The 17,860-nt window shown below is 34.2% G+C and overlaps 3 protein-coding genes across 3 annotated transcripts; 2 read left to right on the top strand and 1 right to left on the bottom strand.

The window, feature by feature from the left end:
- Positions 1-971: 971 nt before the first annotated feature.
- On the top strand, positions 972-4,034 carry LOC147400957 (cytochrome P450 724B1-like). The gene is made up of 9 exons (XM_086441543.1): positions 972-1,072; positions 1,184-1,508; positions 1,607-1,759; positions 1,888-2,127; positions 2,197-2,280; positions 2,388-2,466; positions 2,568-2,674; positions 3,594-3,712; positions 3,897-4,034. Exons 1-9 carry the CDS (start codon positions 981-983, stop codon positions 4,012-4,014), a joined length of 1,317 nt encoding a protein of 438 aa, XP_086297669.1. The 5' UTR covers positions 972-980; the 3' UTR covers positions 4,015-4,034.
- Positions 4,035-8,610: 4,576 nt separating this feature from the next.
- On the top strand, positions 8,611-9,849 carry LOC147400958 (ras-related protein RABB1b-like). The gene is made up of 4 exons (XM_086442026.1): positions 8,611-8,766; positions 9,033-9,237; positions 9,381-9,449; positions 9,552-9,849. The coding sequence occupies exons 2-4, from the start codon at positions 9,097-9,099 to the stop codon at positions 9,642-9,644; spliced, it is 303 nt and encodes a 100-aa protein (XP_086298152.1). The 5' UTR covers positions 8,611-8,766; positions 9,033-9,096; the 3' UTR covers positions 9,645-9,849.
- A 1,680-nt stretch (positions 9,850-11,529) lies between these two features.
- Positions 11,530-15,286, bottom strand: LOC147400959 (RNA-binding (RRM/RBD/RNP motifs) family protein). Its single transcript, XM_086442025.1, has 8 exons — positions 14,971-15,286; positions 13,902-14,165; positions 13,301-13,364; positions 12,966-13,033; positions 12,717-12,806; positions 12,497-12,627; positions 11,764-11,904; positions 11,530-11,680 (listed from the first exon to the last, which is right to left on the bottom strand). Exons 2-8 carry the CDS (start codon positions 14,155-14,157, stop codon positions 11,660-11,662), a joined length of 771 nt encoding a protein of 256 aa, XP_086298151.1. The 5' UTR covers positions 14,158-14,165; positions 14,971-15,286; the 3' UTR covers positions 11,530-11,659.
- Positions 15,287-17,860: the final 2,574 nt, after the last annotated feature.

Raw genomic sequence — 17,860 nt, forward strand, 5'->3', positions numbered from 1 at the left:
CAATCACCATTTTCTATAGATTTTATGCTGGGAATTGTAGTCCTAAGACCCAATCACCATTTTCTATAGATTTCATTGCATTTTATTTTGTGTGTGTGTTTTTTTTTTCAAACTTATTTGGTCAATTTTCATAAATTACTAATGAAAACTCTTTTTTGGGGCCTATGTTGATAACATTTAAGACAATCCAACCTCACAATCATGAATTTTCCGTGCCTTAGACCATACTTACAAAATTAATTTCAATCCATTCCGACATACTTCACTAGAAACTTGATTCTAATTTAAAGAATTTAGATTATTCATTGAAATCATTAATTTAAGATTACTTTTAAATATAATTAATAATGTTAGAGTGGAATGATTTGTATGTATTGTTTGAAAGAACTTTTTCAAACTCAGAAGTAACTTAACATTCTTATCACTAACAATATACCCAAAACTAATTAATCCTATTAAGATCTTGTCAGCTCTACCAATATAGGTTAGACCAAGAAACAAAATAATTAAGAACAGGTCTTGTGGGTATACCTTTGACACCCCTTTTATGAGACTTTTTATATCAACTTTCTGAGATTAGGATTCAGCCAACATTTATTTAAGAATTAGGCTATAAAGTAGACTTAGCTCGCTTTAATTTCCCTTCTTAAGAAAAATCAAATGAAAAACACTAGCTAGGAAAAAAAAAAAGTTTTATTAGCCATGTTTGAATTGTCCCCTTAAGAGGAAACCCAATGAAGAGAACTGCTCGGGGCCTAGATTGTATATAATATCCAAACTATCACACTTATTAACAAGGGTTTGGTAAGTTGAGAGAAGGTGCAAGGTTCTTGTTATCAAGTCATTCAAAAAGAGATATGGTTGGAATTGGAATTCTCTTGTCACTTGGTTTGGCTATCTTCTTAGCACTAGTTTTGTCCTTTGTGCTCCTACAATTCTTATTTGTAAAACAAGTGCCCAAAAGCACACCTAATGGTACCATGGGTTGGCCCTTGTGTGGGGAAACCCTTGGCTTCCTCAAGCCACACCAATCAAATACTATAGGGAGCTTCTTACAAGACCATTGCTCTAGGTGATCATACAATCAAACTTCATTGATTTGATTTTATATATTATTAGCTTAAGTATTTTGCTAATTTAGTTCAAATGGATTGATTATTTATCTCCTACTTTGTGTACTCAGGTATGGAAGAGTATTCAAATCACATCTATTTGGTTCTCCCACAATTGTTTCCTGCGACCATGAGTTGAATATGTTCATCCTTCAGAATGAGGAGAAACTATTCCAATGCAGTTACCCAAAGCCAATCCACGAAATATTTGGAAAGCTATCTTTGCTTGTTGTGGTTGGTGATGTTCATAAAAAGCTAAGAAGCATCGCACTTAGTTTGATTGGTACATGTAAGTCGAAGCCGGACTTCCTTCAAAATGTAAATAAGTTAGCAATTTCAATCATAGAGTCCTGGGAGAATAGAAAAGAAGTAATCTTCTGCGACGAAGCGAAAATGGCAAGTGAAGTACTTTTAATATATTACTTTCTGATTAATTAATATTTATGATCATCGTATATTCTCTCTAATTGTGTTTCTTATATGATCTACAACAGTTCACATTTAATCTTATAGTGAAGCAAATACTAAGCATGGAACCAGAAGAGCCACTGGCCTCAAAGATCTTAGAAGACTTCCTAACCTTCATGAAAGGTTTGGTGTCTCTCCCACTATACATCCCAGGAACCTCATATGCTAAAGCTGTAAAGGTATTAGTATACTCCAAGAAGAAACTCACCAACCATTTTATTTTATTTTAATTATTACTAAAACATATTTCATTTTTAATTAGACTACTAATTGAAGTTCTTATTTACTTTTTGAGTTGCTTTTGCAGGCTAGAGGAAGGATTTGTTCCACTGTAAGAACCATAATGAAAGAGAGGAGAAAAGAGAATGTGGGGTTTGAAAAAGGAGACTTTTTAGATGTGCTCTTGTCCAATACTAGCTTAAATGATGAAGGGAAAGTGAGTATTGTGTTGGATCTTTTGCTTGGAGGCTATGAAACAACCTCCATACTAATGTCCATGGTTGTCTACTTTCTTGGGCACTCACCACTTTCTCTTGAGAAGTTAATGGTACCCACTTCTCTCTCTCTCTCTCTCAAGAGAAGTGCTAAAAGAGTTCTGTTTTTAACTGCAATACAGGAAGAACACCATGCAATAAGGGAAAGAAAGGAGGGAAAACCCTTGGACTGGGAAGACTACAAGCAAATGAACTTCACTCAAAATGTATATATATAGTAAAGCAGCAATAGTAATTCTTCAATGTTTCTCTCTTTATAATTTTGCAAATTTTACAATTAGGATTACTAATTCAAGAATTGTTCATGCTTTAGGTAATAAATGAAGGTCTGAGATGTGGAAATGTGGTCAAGTTTGTGCACAGGGAGGCTCTTAAAGATGTAAAGTTCAAAGGTAGTTGTTTGTTTAACAATATCTTATTATATTTACTTCAGTTTTTTATTTTATTTTATTTTTTTTAGATAATTAAGCTTATTGAAAATGGGTTGTGTCAGGGTACGTCATTCCTTCTGGATGGAAGGTCCTTCCTGTTTTTACTGCAGTGCATCTAGACCCATCCCTTCATGAAAATGCATCAGAGTTTAATCCTTGGAGATGGGCTGTAAGTTGATATCCATTATTATTACAAGCACACACTTATATACAAAGATTCATGTCTTATATGTATACATTACCTGATCAGTGCTGATTTTGCAACTCAACCTGACAGGGTGACTCAAAAACTCACAGACATGGCAGGTACAAGAACAATAGATTTTTCCCTCGGAAAGTGCAATTGTGTATCCCGAGGGAAAATTTACAGTTCTTGTAGGGTACACACCAATTGAGTTTTTGAGTCAAGTTGTCAGGTTGAGTTACAAAATCATTACATTACCTCTAATTGTGTGTCGGAACATGTCTTGGTTGATGCATGCATCATGCATGTTCTATATGCATCCATCTTTTTAAGAAAAACATAAACAATTGAGAACAAAGAAAAGAGAAAATGCATTCACACAAAAACAAATATTTTTACGTGATATATTTCCTCAAGATTTAGGTATGTCCATCGGTCCACGAATCACACTGATTCCACTATGAAGAGAAAATTCGCAGTTACAGATTTCACCAAAAAAAGATAAATATATACATAGGGTGGTGTTCGGAGGCCCTAAAGTGAGCTAAACATTTTTTCAATGTATGGGTTAAGAGTTTCAGAATGGGTTTTATACAATACTAGTGAAAGTGTGAAAATACCCTTGAATTTTTTTTTTCAACCGGCAAAGGGACAAGTGGTTTTATTAACAGTACCTCCTTATTGACCAGTACCATCAGCCTCCACAAGTCACAACACATCTAATTTGGGTCCCAATTCATGCATGTATCATGTGTATCGCTTCGTTAATTATCAAATTCATCTAAAAAAAATGCATTTATATTCTAAGACAATGTGAATAAGTTCATCATGCATAATGAACTCTACACAGACGTATAAGCATGCAAGAAGCATATATACTAATGTTGTTGTTTTGTACTTATAGGATCGATCGATTGGCAAAAACGTTGCACCCTTTGGCGGCGGACCACGATTATGTCCTGGGGCTGAACTTGCAAAAGTAGAAACTGCATTCTTTCTACATCATCTTGTACTTAATTATAGGTAAAGATCTGACTAACCATTAGTTTACTACTCATACAATATACACACACAATGATGACTAATCATCATCATGGATGCATGTGGTGCATCTACATACAACTCATACACCATTCCATCCATACTTAAAATAATTTGTAGGGAAAAGTTGGCTAACCATATGTATTATGCTTTGCTTTGGCTGCAGATGGAGGATAAAAGGAGTGGATGACCATCCACTGGCGTACCCTTACGTGGAATTCCAAAGGGGTTTGCATATAGAGATAGAACCCATGGAGATTAGCTTGGGAAACCCAATTAGATAAATGAACTTGATATATAATCCATCGAAATGTTGTAGTTCAAATTTTTTCGATAATATTACTATGGAACGTCTTTATTAGAATAATTTTGACTTCTGAAAATATTTTTGTATATGTGAGTATTCACTATGTTCATTAATTATGCAGAGTGCACTCTAACTTAGTGTAAAATGTGCCAAAAAGAATTTTATTCTTCCAAATTTTGCTTTAATTTGCTTTTTGTTGATCTACCAATTTAAGTGGTTCCATGGGTTTAATTACTGCAGATTGTGCAATCCGAAGGGTTTGGATTGCCAGTGTTGACATAAAAACAGAAAATTAATACAAACCAATGGTTATATCATGATCTAGCGCATTATTCTAGTTTTTTTTTTTTTTTTTTCTAAGACCCAAACTAATGCTCTAAAATACCTAGGCGTCAATGGAATGGAAGTTTAAGTCTTAACCTAAGGATCGTAACATACCCTCATGCTTCAAGGCTGATGCCCTCGTTGGCCTCTTTATGACAAGCCCCCCCCCCCCCCCCCCCTAGGTACCACTCTCTCTTTTTCCTTAAGTCGCCCCTTCCCAAAATAATCACGGTGGCCTACTATGGTGGATCCTCCCCCCCCCCAAAAAAAAAACAAAAAAACAAAAAAAAAACAATAAATACACCCTTGGGGAACTCATCTACTTATATAACGGATTACAATTTCACTCATAAATAAAATCTAGAATATTTCAACAACAAAATCAAGAGATTTTTTTAAGGGCATTTTAGGTACAACATACAATTTCCCAAGTGTATTTATTGCACTTTAAGGAGTGCCCTCAGGGCACAAGTTAACAAGACCTTTATTCTGGATAAGTTCCCCTCCTACCCTAAAAACAAATAACTAACTAAGAATGATTTATGAACGGTATTATGTGATACCACAAAAGAATGTATTGTTTCAATTATCCCATGCACATATGGTGTGGCTGTTTTTTCATTTTTTTTATGGTTCGGTGATATCACAGCCCTATTTAAAATTGAAATGCCAAAGTATTCTGAAGATGTACGAAGGAGCCATTCTACAGTGACTTCCTAGGACACTGAATTCACATTGCACTGACGTGGAGGCACTACGTCAAAAAAGGGATAAATTCGACTCAAGTCTTTTAAACACTATGTGAAAAAAAAGTTAAATTCGACAGACATTGGTGTTAAATTTATCCCTTTTTCATCTATGGTTGTATGCACACCTCCACATCAGCATAGTGTTGAACGCATTGTCCTCCGAAGTCACTTTGACATTTTGTTATACGAAAACATTATGAGAAAGAGTCATATTGGAGTGATTGTGCAAATCATTGTGTTGACATGGAGGTGCACACATAACCATAGATTTTTCCACTCGTATCTTAAGGAAAAACATCTATGGTTCTATATGCACCTCCAAGTCAATACAATGTCTAATACAATGTTCTGCGCAATCACTTCAATATTTTCCTAGGAGAAAATATGAAAATTTATTAGTAGTCGATTGCACCCCCAATCTTAAATAAAAATATCTTTATTCTTTTAAGGGTATTTTTGGTACAAAATACAATTTCCCAAGTGTATTTATTGCACTTGAAGGTGTGCCCTTAGGCCACACGTTAACAAGACCCTTATTCTGGATAAGTTCCCCTCCTACCCCAAAAACAAATAAATAACTAAGAATAATTTATGAAGGGTATTACGTGATAACACAAAAAAATGTATTGTTTAGATTATCCCATACACATATGGTGTGGCTGTTTTTTCATATTTTTATGGTTTGGTGATATCACAGCCCTATTTAAAATTGAAAGGCCAAAGTATTTGAAGATGTACGAAGGAGCCGTTCTACAGTGACTTCGTAGGACACTACGTTCACATTGCATTGACGTGGAGGCACTACGTGAAAAAAATGATAAAATCAACCCAATTCTTTTAAACATTATGTGAAAAAATGGTTAAATTCGACATACATTAACGTTGAATTTACCCCTTTTTCACGTAGTGAGGTGTGTGTACAACCATAGATGCTTTTCACTAGTATCTATGGTTGTATGCACACCTCCACATTAGCGTAGTGTTGAATGCAGTGTCTAGCGAAGCCATTTTGACATTTTGCTATACGAAAACATTATGAGAGAGTCGTATTGGAGTGATTGCGCAAGTCATTGTGCTGACATGGAGGTGCATACAGAACCATGAATTTTTTTCACTCGTCTCTTAAGGAAAAATATCTAGGGTTTTATACACACCTCCAGGTCAATACAATGTCTAACACAGTGTCCTGCATAATCACTTCAATATTTTCCTATGAGAAAATAAGAAAATTTATTAGTAGTCGATTGCACCCCCAATCTTAAATGAAAATATCTTTATTTTTACCTTTTAAAAATTCCAAAGATTTCACCTCTCTTTCACTCTTTGGTGCACTAATGTCAAGGAAAGATGATTTGAGCTTCTAAAGAAACTAGAGTACTGTCAGAATGATTTGAGCTCTTACAAGAGTGCACTTTTTTTTTTCCTGAAATACAATATTACCATGCAGTGGAGTGTGGGATGAGACTTTTTAAGGAATTATGGAGTGCAATGGGTAGTATAGGTGATCTGCAACTAGTTGGAGTGTAACGGGCCTCACCAGTAAGGCCCATGGACCCATTTATCAAAGTATTGACGCGTTGAAGGAAGGTAGAGCTGGGATTAGGTGTAGTACTTCTGTATCGTGTCGTCTCTGGTTTTCTAACTTCGCAGCGTTAACTTCTCATCTGGTTTTCGATCCCTCCACACAAAGCACCATCTCTCTCTCTCTCAATTTTATGAGAGTAGGCGCTTAGTAGTATTTCAATTCTAGATAGATGTAGCTTTGGTTGAACTTGATGGAGTAATTGTGCTTAAAATCTTTCAGATTAATAATGTGTTTGACATCAGAAAATTAGAAAAAGAGACCCAAAAAAATTCTGGTGGAGACTGTTTACGAAGAGATATACGGGTAAAATGTGGTTACTAACCCCCCCAAAAAGTAAGTGTAATCTATGGGCACATATAGGATTTTGGTGGATATGTATCCATAAAAATTCTTGTCTGCATTCAAGTTTTTTCTTTTCTTGGTTGCGCCATGCAGAATTTCAAGACATCGTGGTTTTAAATCTCGTCCAAGATTGCGACTCGTCTGATTCGTGTCGGTATTGTCCACTAACAAGACTGGTTGACAAGTCATCTCAAACAGTGAAACCCAGCTCAAAAGCACTCCATTGTCTCATTGTTGAATGAGACAACTCGAATAAATTGGATGTCTCATCCAAGATGACTTGGTCCCGTTCATGGGCGAAACGGGATGTCAAAACAAGTTTTAAAAACATGCAAGAGATTAATGATATGAAATACTTGCAACTGAATCCTTTACATGTGATTTAGAACATCAGTGCTCAAAGGGAGCAGATCGTTTGTAGCCCATTGTTAGCTATTATCTATGGTTGAGGGTTTGCCACATCATCAAGACTGTTGCATCCAATCATTTAAATTTAGGAGTTCAGTGACTGGCCATTTTCAAACACTTTAATAGAGCAAAAAAATATTGTATTTTATATATTGCAAATCTGATCTAAACCATGAGTACAAGAGGACTGAGTTATTATTTTTCTTCAATGTGATGTTCTATAGTATGTAGAACAAGAACTACAAGAAAAACGACCTATAGAGGATCCGCTCCCATGATCAAAATCCATTGAAATTTATTTTTTCCTTTGCACCCCTGACACAAGCACCGAGTGATACATTTGTCTACACGTTCCTAGTATGAAACAACACCAACTAGAGGTAGTCACATGTATACTATAGCTGTTTAAACATGTGTTTCTTCTAATGGATGAAAATGGTTTTTGAGGCTTTTTTGTGTACTCGGTATTAATAATTTAGCTAGATTTATTTGTGTGAAGAATTTACTTTTGTTTGTATATATAGAAATTTGATGCTTTCCATATATGTAGATTTAGAAATGTTAGATATTGAAAGTTGAAACCATGACAACTTTTGGTGAGCTTTTAAATCTGCTGTCAGCCATGTGGAAAAATTGCATTACAGGGATCTAGCTAGACACCCCCCACCCAGGAGACCTATCTTTTTTTCAAGTAACATATGAATGCTTGAGTTTGCACGTGCCTACGGCACGGTCATCCTCTTTGGGGTTATGAGTTTAAGGGGGTAAAAGAGGAAAGACAATGAAGTTATAGGGGTGTTGTTTGAAAAGAGGTAGAAGAGTAAAAGCAACAAAGTTAAAAGGGTATTATTGGAGAAGGGGAAGAAGAGGAAAGACAATAGAGTTGAAATTGTTCATCGAGATGAGTGTAAGATTGTATCTGAACCACACTTTATGGGGGAAGTCAACCATTATGTTTCATTATATAGAATATAATTTGAAGTTCCGCTCATATGGCATGGATGTGCTATCATGTACCTGACCATTTTCTTACCATTCTGTAATTGTTATGATACATTGAGACAATTTAGTTACACCAGGATGAAAATATGGAATCTATAGTTGTTCTATTATCTTATTGAATTTTATGCAATTTTAGTCGACCTATTAGGATATGTGCTACAGCCGTTGCATGCATAATTCTTTTTTGATAGGTTACATGCATAATTCTAAAGCTAGATACTGGGAACTTATTGCAGGCTGGTCAGGAAGCTTTCAGATCTATCACTAGATCTTACTACAGAGGAGCAGCTGGAGCGCTTCTGGTTTATGACATAACCAGGTCTGTGCATGCACGGGTCTGTGTGTTTATGCATGCAGCTGTGTAACCATGTTTTTAAATCTCGTTCGTCAACCAAGATTTTGTATATTTTAATTAAAGTATATTTTTTTAATTTAAATATTTATTATCTAAATAAAATATAATTTTATGATTAAACATCATCTAAACTACCTTATTTTATTTAAAAAAATTATAAGTATGTATGTATAAATGAATAAATAATTGTGTAACTGAAACCAAATTATTTTGGATTCTTTTAATCTCAGGAGAGAGACATTCAATCACCTTGCAAGCTGGCTCGAGGATGCCCGTCAGCACGCAAATCCCAACATGGCTATCACACTCATTGGGAACAAATGTGATCTTTCCCATCGTAGGGCTGTAACCAAAGAAGAAGGGGAGCAATTTGCAAAGGAGAATGGGCTTATATTCATGGAGGCATCTGCAAGAACATCACAAAATGTTAATGAGGTGATGTAACTAAACCACCCAAGGCAACTTTTTTCTCAACTTTCTATTGTTAGTTCAGCAAATCAGATCGATTTTCCTTTCATGGTTAAAAAATATGGTTTTTATTGAGGATAATAATAATAATTATGATAGAAAACTTCCAGGCTTTCACAAATACTGCTGCAAGAATCCTAGAGAAAATTCAAGAAGGCGTGTTTGATGTATCCAATGAGGTAAGCTTATGCCCTTTTGATATGGATTCTCTTGTAATATATGAAGTGTTTGAAGCGAGCTTTTTTTTCGCATGTGTTTGGTTATGGCTGCCTGCACTGCAGTCATCTGGCATCAAAGTTGGGCACGGGCGTGCTATTGGTCCACCAGGGGCAAGAGATGGAGCCATCACTCAAAGAGGAGGGTGTTGTAGTTGATGATAGAAAAGCACAAACAACATCATAAATATGAGTATTCAATCCTTGTGCATATTATATTGGCCTCTGCTTCTTCAACCCAACATGGGAAATGAATTTACTCTTTCGACTTTCCTTTGATGATATGTGACCATGAAATGTACAGTTCTGATCAGATGCTTGTTGTAAGGTTGAATCCATGAATTTGATTTGTAATGGTACACAATCCTTTTCATCATTTCAAGCATTCTATTCGGAGCCTAGGCAGAAACCTGAATTGATCTTTAAATAATTTTATGATAGATTTACCTGGCACGCCTATCTGTAGCAATTTTATTACAAAAACTCGCTTATTTTATAAGTTTGTTACTAAACAAACCTACTTTATGAATCAGGCTAGCATGACTAGCTTAGTAAGATTTCAAATCCTAGTAAGAAACTAAGAACCATTGGGTACACATGGATTATCAAATTGGCAATCCAACCCCACAACCTTAAAATAAAAAATAAAAAAAATGGCTACTAAACTCCCTACTTTAAAGTTAAAATCAACTTTTTTTTTTCCTCTCTTTTTTAATAATTTATTGTCAAAGTCATTCAAATTTTGTTGTTTGTAACATGTGGCATCAGATGTTGAGTAACAAATCAATCCAATATTACGACGTGGAGCCGCTGGGTAACAAAATTGATAATATAAGGTTTGTTGAGTAACAAACAAACTTGTTAAAGTAAAGGTACTCTTTGTTTGTGTTCTCAGAACTCCAAGAGAGCTTTTGTAATAAAATTGGGTACCTTTTTTCCACAGCCCCAAATCTAATTACGACTATGGGTGGCTTTCACTTGGTTATCCGTAGCATCCCCCCACCCAGGACCATCGTGGCTTTCACTTAGTTATCCGTATCATGCCCCCATGTAGGCACAGCTCACTTTGTGTTGATAGGCTGTAGCACCTATCTTTAGGCCCCCAAGTAAACTCTTCTCTGAATCCAACATTGAAGCGGGCAGCCGCTTCAAAATTTTCCCTCCTCTCGGGCGTTCCTTTCATTTTTAAAGACAGTAAGCATGACTTTTTATTTGCTTGTGCATTTAATAAATAGGATAAATTTGAAATACCCCTCTTGGTTTTGCTGAATATTTCAGATATCCCTGCGTTTTCAAACTGATGGAATACCATGTTACTCCATAAGAGGTTAATGGAAATGAATGTAACACCCAACCGATTTCGATTCTCTATTATTTCATCTTTGGAATCACTGAGTTAAGTGAAGTTTTTTAGCCTATATAATTGTCAGATAATCAAGGATTAGGTTTTTGGAGGAAAAACTATTTTACAGTAAACTAACTCAAGAATTAAAGGCTGTGCATTTAAGAAAATTTTAACAAAAGAGTTTCAAATCACAAGTGGGGATGGAGCAAGAACCCATCTTTAGTGAGGATGAAGTGACCTTTACCAAGGATCCGTCTCTTTCCAAAATCTCTTAAACCACATCAAATATGAAGTTCTCTTTAGTATTTAAATGGACTGTTAATTATTATTTTTTATACTCATAACCCACTTTAGTAAAACCAGAATTGTTGGATTGATGGATTTTTTTTGTGAAAATGAAAAAGCTGATTTGGGTGAAAATGACCTCCAAAAATTAACTAAGATTCTGCATAGCAAAACATAAATATTTGGAGAATATTAAATAAAATAAAATAAAAACTGAAAACTATATGCATTTTGGATACATAAGCAGAGAAGAGTATGCTACCGCAGACAAAAACCCATATAAACAATTTAAATGTTTTCTAGTAATTGGGCTACATAATCATAATAAACATTAAGCAAGTAGTAAATTTTAAAACAAGGATGGCATGAATAGCAGCCCACAATTTTTTTTTTTTTTTTGAGGGGGGGGGGGGGGGGGGGGGAGAGGACTGCGATCGACTCCAGAAGGTAGAATACTCACTAGTATGTCTCCTTCACAATGCCCAAAAGGTACCGAAGACTGGGGCAATGTTGGTGATGATGACGACAATTATGAGGATGATGGTCATGAAGAAGCACCAAACACCTGTAAAGATACACAATTATGGAGCTTCAATGAGCACAATGTGTGCATAGGAGGGTAATCATAAACAAAAGGAAGAAACTCACCCCAGCCAAAATGTCTTTTGAGAGTCGAGATTTGCTCTGGAATGAAGAATCTGCCACTGGTCGTGTCTGCGGGAATTGGCGAATCACCTTTGGCTCCTGCTGGTCAACAGGGTCTGAGTCATGTTTGACCTTCTTCTGTTTCTGTGTAACATTGTAGTATCATCAGGCATTTTAAGTCTTATTTTCTTTTGTTGCAAATATTTTGAAGAGTTCAGGGGCTCTTTTTCTGTTCATGTTATTTTTTCCTTCGTTTCTACTGTTCTCTTGTAGGTGCCTTCAACCTCCTTTTGTTTCTCTTCTTTTGTAGCTTATGGAATCAACACTTGACAGAAAAAAATATCTCGAATGTAGGGAAAGATAGATTATGCCATACCATAGATTTTGTACCAGTAACATAAATAATAAACACAACACATCCCGCCTTCACACTTAAACCTATTAAAATCCCATGCACATGCACACACGTCTAGTTTAAAAAAGATACCTCGTGCAGGAGAGTAGATATTGTTTTTCTCCCCTAATAATGAGTTTTAATTTGAGTATAGTTGAACTCAACGGGTTTTGAAAAATTCAAAGTACTTATGTTTCAGCTTCAATCAAACAACCCAAGTTTAGCAAGATCAATATGCTTAAAATCAGAATGAATGACCCTTGGAGATGAATCCAGGTCAATATATTAAAATCAGGATCCAAGTGATGAAGCAATTACGTAAATAGTAAATAATGCACATACCTTCTTTAGCCGTTCTTGAATAGAAATCAAAGCATGAGACTGGTCAACTTTTTTGAGGTAGAAATCTCGTTCCCTCTTGGCAGCAGACATCTCCAAATTGAGCTTCTGCTCCCTTATTGCATTCTTGTAAGCTGCATTAACAATAAGCCAACTCAGAGAGGTGACCAACTGGTTAAAGCCAACAGTTGTATCATTCACCAAAATTCAATCAGTTTCATACCGATTTCTCCAGTGAGATCGTCCCATTTAAATTTACTTAAGTACTTGATGTTCCAAATATCATAATAGAATGATGACCTCTTCCTCCCACCTAAACATGAATAAAGCAGTAAGGTTGTGAAAACTCGGTCAAAAATGGAACACCTCCCACAATGACGACGCAAACTAAAATGTCCATCCTCTAAAATTGTAAAATTTAGTAGAAAAAACTTCATATGATATAAGATGAAGGTATGACAGATAGGCGTACCTACTTGTTCCCCATTTAACATATTAGCAACTCTCTTTGCTACATTTTTCTTCGTGAATTCAACCCAGCTACAGAAGTCATAGATTACCACAAATTAGACACTGATGATAACCATTATAGTAACTTCCACAAATGCAAAAGTTGATATGACTTGAACATAACTATAATATGATCTATAAAGAAAAAGGGAAAGCAAGAAAGCCAAGGGTAATGTTTTCAAAAGTCAATTAGTTGAAGCATTTATTTGTCGGTCAGTCTCACAATCTGGAAATAGCAGATGTAATTGGATGCATAGAATTTAAAATAAATAAACATAATCATTGATTCATGCATACCCTTCTGAAAACTCTTGACCTCGAAATCCACCAGCTCTTTTACGATGTACTTGAGCTGCAGGATCTGTCCGGTAAAACAATAAACTGCCTTTAATTAGTAAACAACAACAAATACACAACTTCTATTTTATCATTTGCAAATAGGCTTGTGACTTGTGAGGACTTCCATATATATATATATATTTTTTCATTTTATAGGCAACCAAACATATATTCAGAAGGAGAAAGAATTTACAAAAAGGAGGATGGGCTATCCAACCTGAAAAAGAAATAAGAAAAAAAAAAATGCACAACACAAAAACAAGAAAGCCAAACAAGACAAATTACTCCTCTAGGTTACAAACCCTTTCCCATCTCACCAGGAAATCCTCAAAAAGACCACTCTAAACAACTTATAGACCTTGCTCCAATAAAACAGACACGCCAAAGTCGAGATGATAATGTCCTTAGCCTCCATCTCTTTCCCATATAAAAATTCTAAATGAAGGATTAAGCAACTGAAATTGAATTGGTAATAGTCATGTAGGATTGTAAGGAAACATTTTTTTCCCCGACAAAAGCGTTGCCCCACATAAGTTACCTTCATATAATTGTTCATTACCTTCAGGCGTGAGATAAATCCTCTGTATTTCTCCATACTGAGAAATAATCTGCCGAAGTTTCAATGGATCCATGTGTGGAGGAATTCGACTCAAATAACATACTCCACGTTTGTCAGCACTAACAGTCTCCTTCATTAAACGTTTCTTTCTTTTGCTTTTCCGAGTTTCTGCATTTTTATCTTTGGCTTCGGTATTCACATTATTTCCTTCCTCTGAATGACTGGTTCCACTTTGATCACACTCTTCCTTTGTCATTTTACTATCTAGAAGACAATGAGAACAATATGAACATTACATATATATCAGAATTTGAGTAAATATATAAAAAGGCAGTATAAAGTAGTAAAGATGATATTTTAGGACATTCTCCATGAGAAAATGTTACGACTCCAAAGAGATATGGGCTTTTACACATAACTAACACCTAGGTATTGTTGGGTTTGTATCCATGGTTTCAAAGCTCATCCGAGACCGAGATGTATCACCCGAGTCGTCTCAGTATCAAGCATGGACAGGATGAGACGAGACAGGCAAGTCAATTTGTAGACGAGATTTAAAACCCCACGTTCATTTTTCAAAATTTTGAAAAACTGGTCGGTATCTGACATGGACGAGACGAGACGCAAAACTGAGTTTTAAAACCATGTTTGTATCAGAAAACAAGGTCGGGAAATAGCATAAATTGGATGGAGCAAAGAATGATTGAACCGGATATAGGAATATCCAAATTCGAACCCCAATCTGATAAACTTAGCGTATATTTGATAATATCTGATTTGCTATAGGAATATCCAAATTCGAACCCCATCCTACAGGCCATGCTACATGTCATCCTACAGGCCATCTTACAGGCCATCCTGCATTTGTTCTTTTCTTTGCAGATTGAGCCCTCTAATTATAAAAATTGACCATAGAAATAGATTCTAATCAACCCCAAATCCCCAATATTTTGTTGGGTTTTTTGAAGTTAATTTGGAGCATCGAGAGGGCAAAATACTCGACGTCTCTACCCATTGACAATAAGCCTACGGCCAAAAGTAATGGAGAGAGAGAGAGAGAGAGCCATACCCCTGCCTTGCAAAAGACGAGAGAATGAGAGCGATGAACCGCCGGCCGCCGGAGTTGAGATGCAAGAGACGAGAGAGAGGGAGAGAGAAGGATGACCGCCGGAGTTGAGCTCGCAGCCGCACGTTCGCTGCAAGCGACGAGACAGAGAGAAGGAAAGTCAGGGAACCGAAATAACGAAAGTCGAAAGAGTTAGGTACTTTTAGGGTTTAGTTTTTGTAAAAATTAAAAATCAATATAATATTTTATTTTAAATTAATATTGATTCGATTTTTTATATTGTCAGAATCGATAATCGAATCAAATTCATCGATTCTTTATTTATTAAATCTGAAATCGAATTGATACCCGTCTAAATCGAATTAAATCAATCCAAATTTCACGATTCGTTTGATCCTCGTTTTATTCGAATTAAATTGCACCCTTACTTAAGATCATGTTTTGTAGGTTAGAGAGTTTTTAGGGGATTCAAACTAAGAGTTGGTTTCCCTTTAAATTTATTTATTTATTATTCATTTTATCATTGGTTTAGAACAGAATTTAAAAAAATTTCTAATTTCATTAAGCTTAACTTTGCTGCTATAACATTCATAATAGCTTTTGAGTCTTTTCTTTTTAATGGTTTTGAGTCTTGATCTTTCATTTTCAGTTCTATAATTTCTTTTAACCTATAAAGGTAAAATTGCTTCTTAAAAATAATTAATATAATTGAAAAAGAAAAAAAAAAGTGTCCTCAAAGAGAATGAAAATTTTATTTCTAATCAGTCCATGAACCTTATTTCCCAAATTTCTCACGATTGAATGTCCTAATCATTCCAATTAACCGTTGTATAAATAATACAAAATTCATTTTTTGATTTCAATTAAGTTTCAGAGCTTCCATTCCATCGAAAATGATTTAAGAAGGAAGAATAAATAATTTTTAAGGATTTTTTCAAACATTTAAAAAAGCCTATGTAAAAAATTAGAGATTTTTATTTATTTATTTATTTATTTTTTTTTTTCACTTTTTAACTTAATTTTTTCATAAAAACCAATCAAGAATGTTTCTTTTTGTTTGAAATCATCTAGACAAATCTTTATTTCAAGTTTTTAGTCGATTTTCAACTCAATAATGAAAATGGATGAGTTTTTCTAGTGTAAATTCCCCATTTTTTATTGTCTAGTTTGACATTTTTTTTAATTGTTGAATTTAACAAAAAATAAAAATAAATAATGTTGATCTGGACAATAAAAAAAATAGTGAGTTCGACAATAAATAAAAAGTGATGAGCTCAATAATAGAAGTTGTGAACTCGACAATAAAAAAAAAACAGTGAGTTCCAAATAGAATAATGATAAATCGGCTCCACCTCTACTCTCTTGACTTGGCATTTGCCTAGAACCATGGATTTTTTACTCAAGATACACAACCGCACATCCCATTTTTCTTTTATATATATTATATATATATAAAAAAGAATAGTGTTTTAGAGCTGTAAATATATACAATTATGTATCCCGAGGAAATCTATGGTTCTATGCACATGCCACGCTGAGACTTGAGAGTAGAGGGAGAGTATGTCAGAGGGGGAGTTGGAAAATCACAACTCTTTCCAATAACAAGGGATCATTAAAAAATTAATTATTTTATCAAAATATGTAAAATTATGTCAGTTAAATTTTATTTATTATGACAATATTTTCCAAGTAATAAAGGAGTCATATAAGATCTTAGTCAAATATGAACAATTCACAATTGAATTCATACACTGAACCAAACACTAGAGTTTATTTAGGGTCTGTTTGATTCGAGTGGAAAATAATAAAGATTTGAGTTTTCATGGAAAATCTTAATTTCAAGTGTTTGATTGCAGATTTTTCCGTAGAAATCTATTTTCCAATACAAACAAAATTCCTCAATTTGTAGGATTTCGAAATTCCACCCTCACCCCAAGAAAAATGATTTTCCAACCAACATGAGACCTTTTGTATTTGTTTGATAATAACAAAAATTGTTTTACATATCCTAAATTGGATTTTCCTTGACTCTGTTGTGAAAAATCTTGAGTTCGATTAACTTTCATGCTGTTTGTTTGACATTTTTCTTGAAATATGTTTAGTTTGCTTGTGTTATCTAACACTGGTGTGAATCTATTCTTATGTACTAAATATTAAAATTTTGAATTTCATATTAAATTGTAACCCCAAAACAAGTATACAAAAATATAATCTTAATATAAAAACTTAAATTGTTGGTAAAAGTAAAAAATATTTCGTCATTATGATTTTTGAAAATCGCTCCACATTATTAAAAGGAGTACAAAGGCAAGACCAAGATTGTAAATAGTATAAAAGATTACTGGAATTTATTTTAAAAAATAGAAATTTCATGGATATTTCAAGTGGGAGAGTGATCGATAGAGAAATCTTTATAATTCAAAGAGCTGTAATTAATGATAAGGGAAAGAAAATAAATATTAAAATCATATTAAATATGAATGTGACACAAAACACTTATAAGATGAAATAGAAAAGAAGTTGAAATTCATTAGAAGAATTTTTTTTTTTTTTTTTGGTAAAATCTATTTTTAAAATATATAAAAATTAGTACAAAATATACATAAAACTCACAAAAAAAAAAAAAAAAATTTCAAGAACCGTTTTTTAAAATTTGAAAGTGAAGAAGATGTCAGAAATTAACTTCAAAAATAGAAGAAAGAAAAATTGAAACCACTTTCAAAATAAATTTTTTATTATGGATTTTGCTTCAAAAAACATCAAAAAATGAGAGTGAATTTTCAAATTCAAATAATTAAGGAGATACATTAAATTTATTTTTCAGCTACATCTACTTTTAAAATCTTTAGCTATCAAGTAAATAAATACGAAGATTCAAACTCAGATTAATTAA

Source organism: Akebia trifoliata, chromosome 5, assembly GCF_017979445.1.
Source record: "Akebia trifoliata isolate Shusen 1 chromosome 5, ASM1797944v1, whole genome shotgun sequence".
Taxonomy (NCBI): domain Eukaryota; kingdom Viridiplantae; phylum Streptophyta; class Magnoliopsida; order Ranunculales; family Lardizabalaceae; genus Akebia; species Akebia trifoliata.

Coding starts and splice junctions, on each gene's coding strand:
- LOC147400957 (XM_086441543.1), top strand. CDS start 981: ATGGGTTGGCCCTTGTGTGGGGAAACCCTTGGCTTCCTCAAGCCACAC. Junction 1,760..1,887: donor CATATGCTAAAGCTGTAAAG/GTATTAGTATAC, acceptor TTGCTTTTGCAG/GCTAGAGGAAGGATTTGTTC. Junction 2,281..2,387: donor AAATGAACTTCACTCAAAAT/GTATATATATAG, acceptor TTCATGCTTTAG/GTAATAAATGAAGGTCTGAG.
- LOC147400958 (XM_086442026.1), top strand. CDS start 9,097: ATGGCTATCACACTCATTGGGAACAAATGTGATCTTTCCCATCGTAGG. Junction 9,238..9,380: donor CATCACAAAATGTTAATGAG/GTGATGTAACTA, acceptor GAAAACTTCCAG/GCTTTCACAAATACTGCTGC. Junction 9,450..9,551: donor TGTTTGATGTATCCAATGAG/GTAAGCTTATGC, acceptor CCTGCACTGCAG/TCATCTGGCATCAAAGTTGG.
- LOC147400959 (XM_086442025.1), bottom strand. CDS start 14,157: ATGACAAAGGAAGAGTGTGATCAAAGTGGAACCAGTCATTCAGAGGAA. Junction 12,628..12,716: donor CGATCTCACTGGAGAAATCG/GTATGAAACTGA, acceptor TTGTTAATGCAG/CTTACAAGAATGCAATAAGG. Junction 11,681..11,763: donor CAAAAGACATTTTGGCTGGG/GTGAGTTTCTTC, acceptor GTATCTTTACAG/GTGTTTGGTGCTTCTTCATG.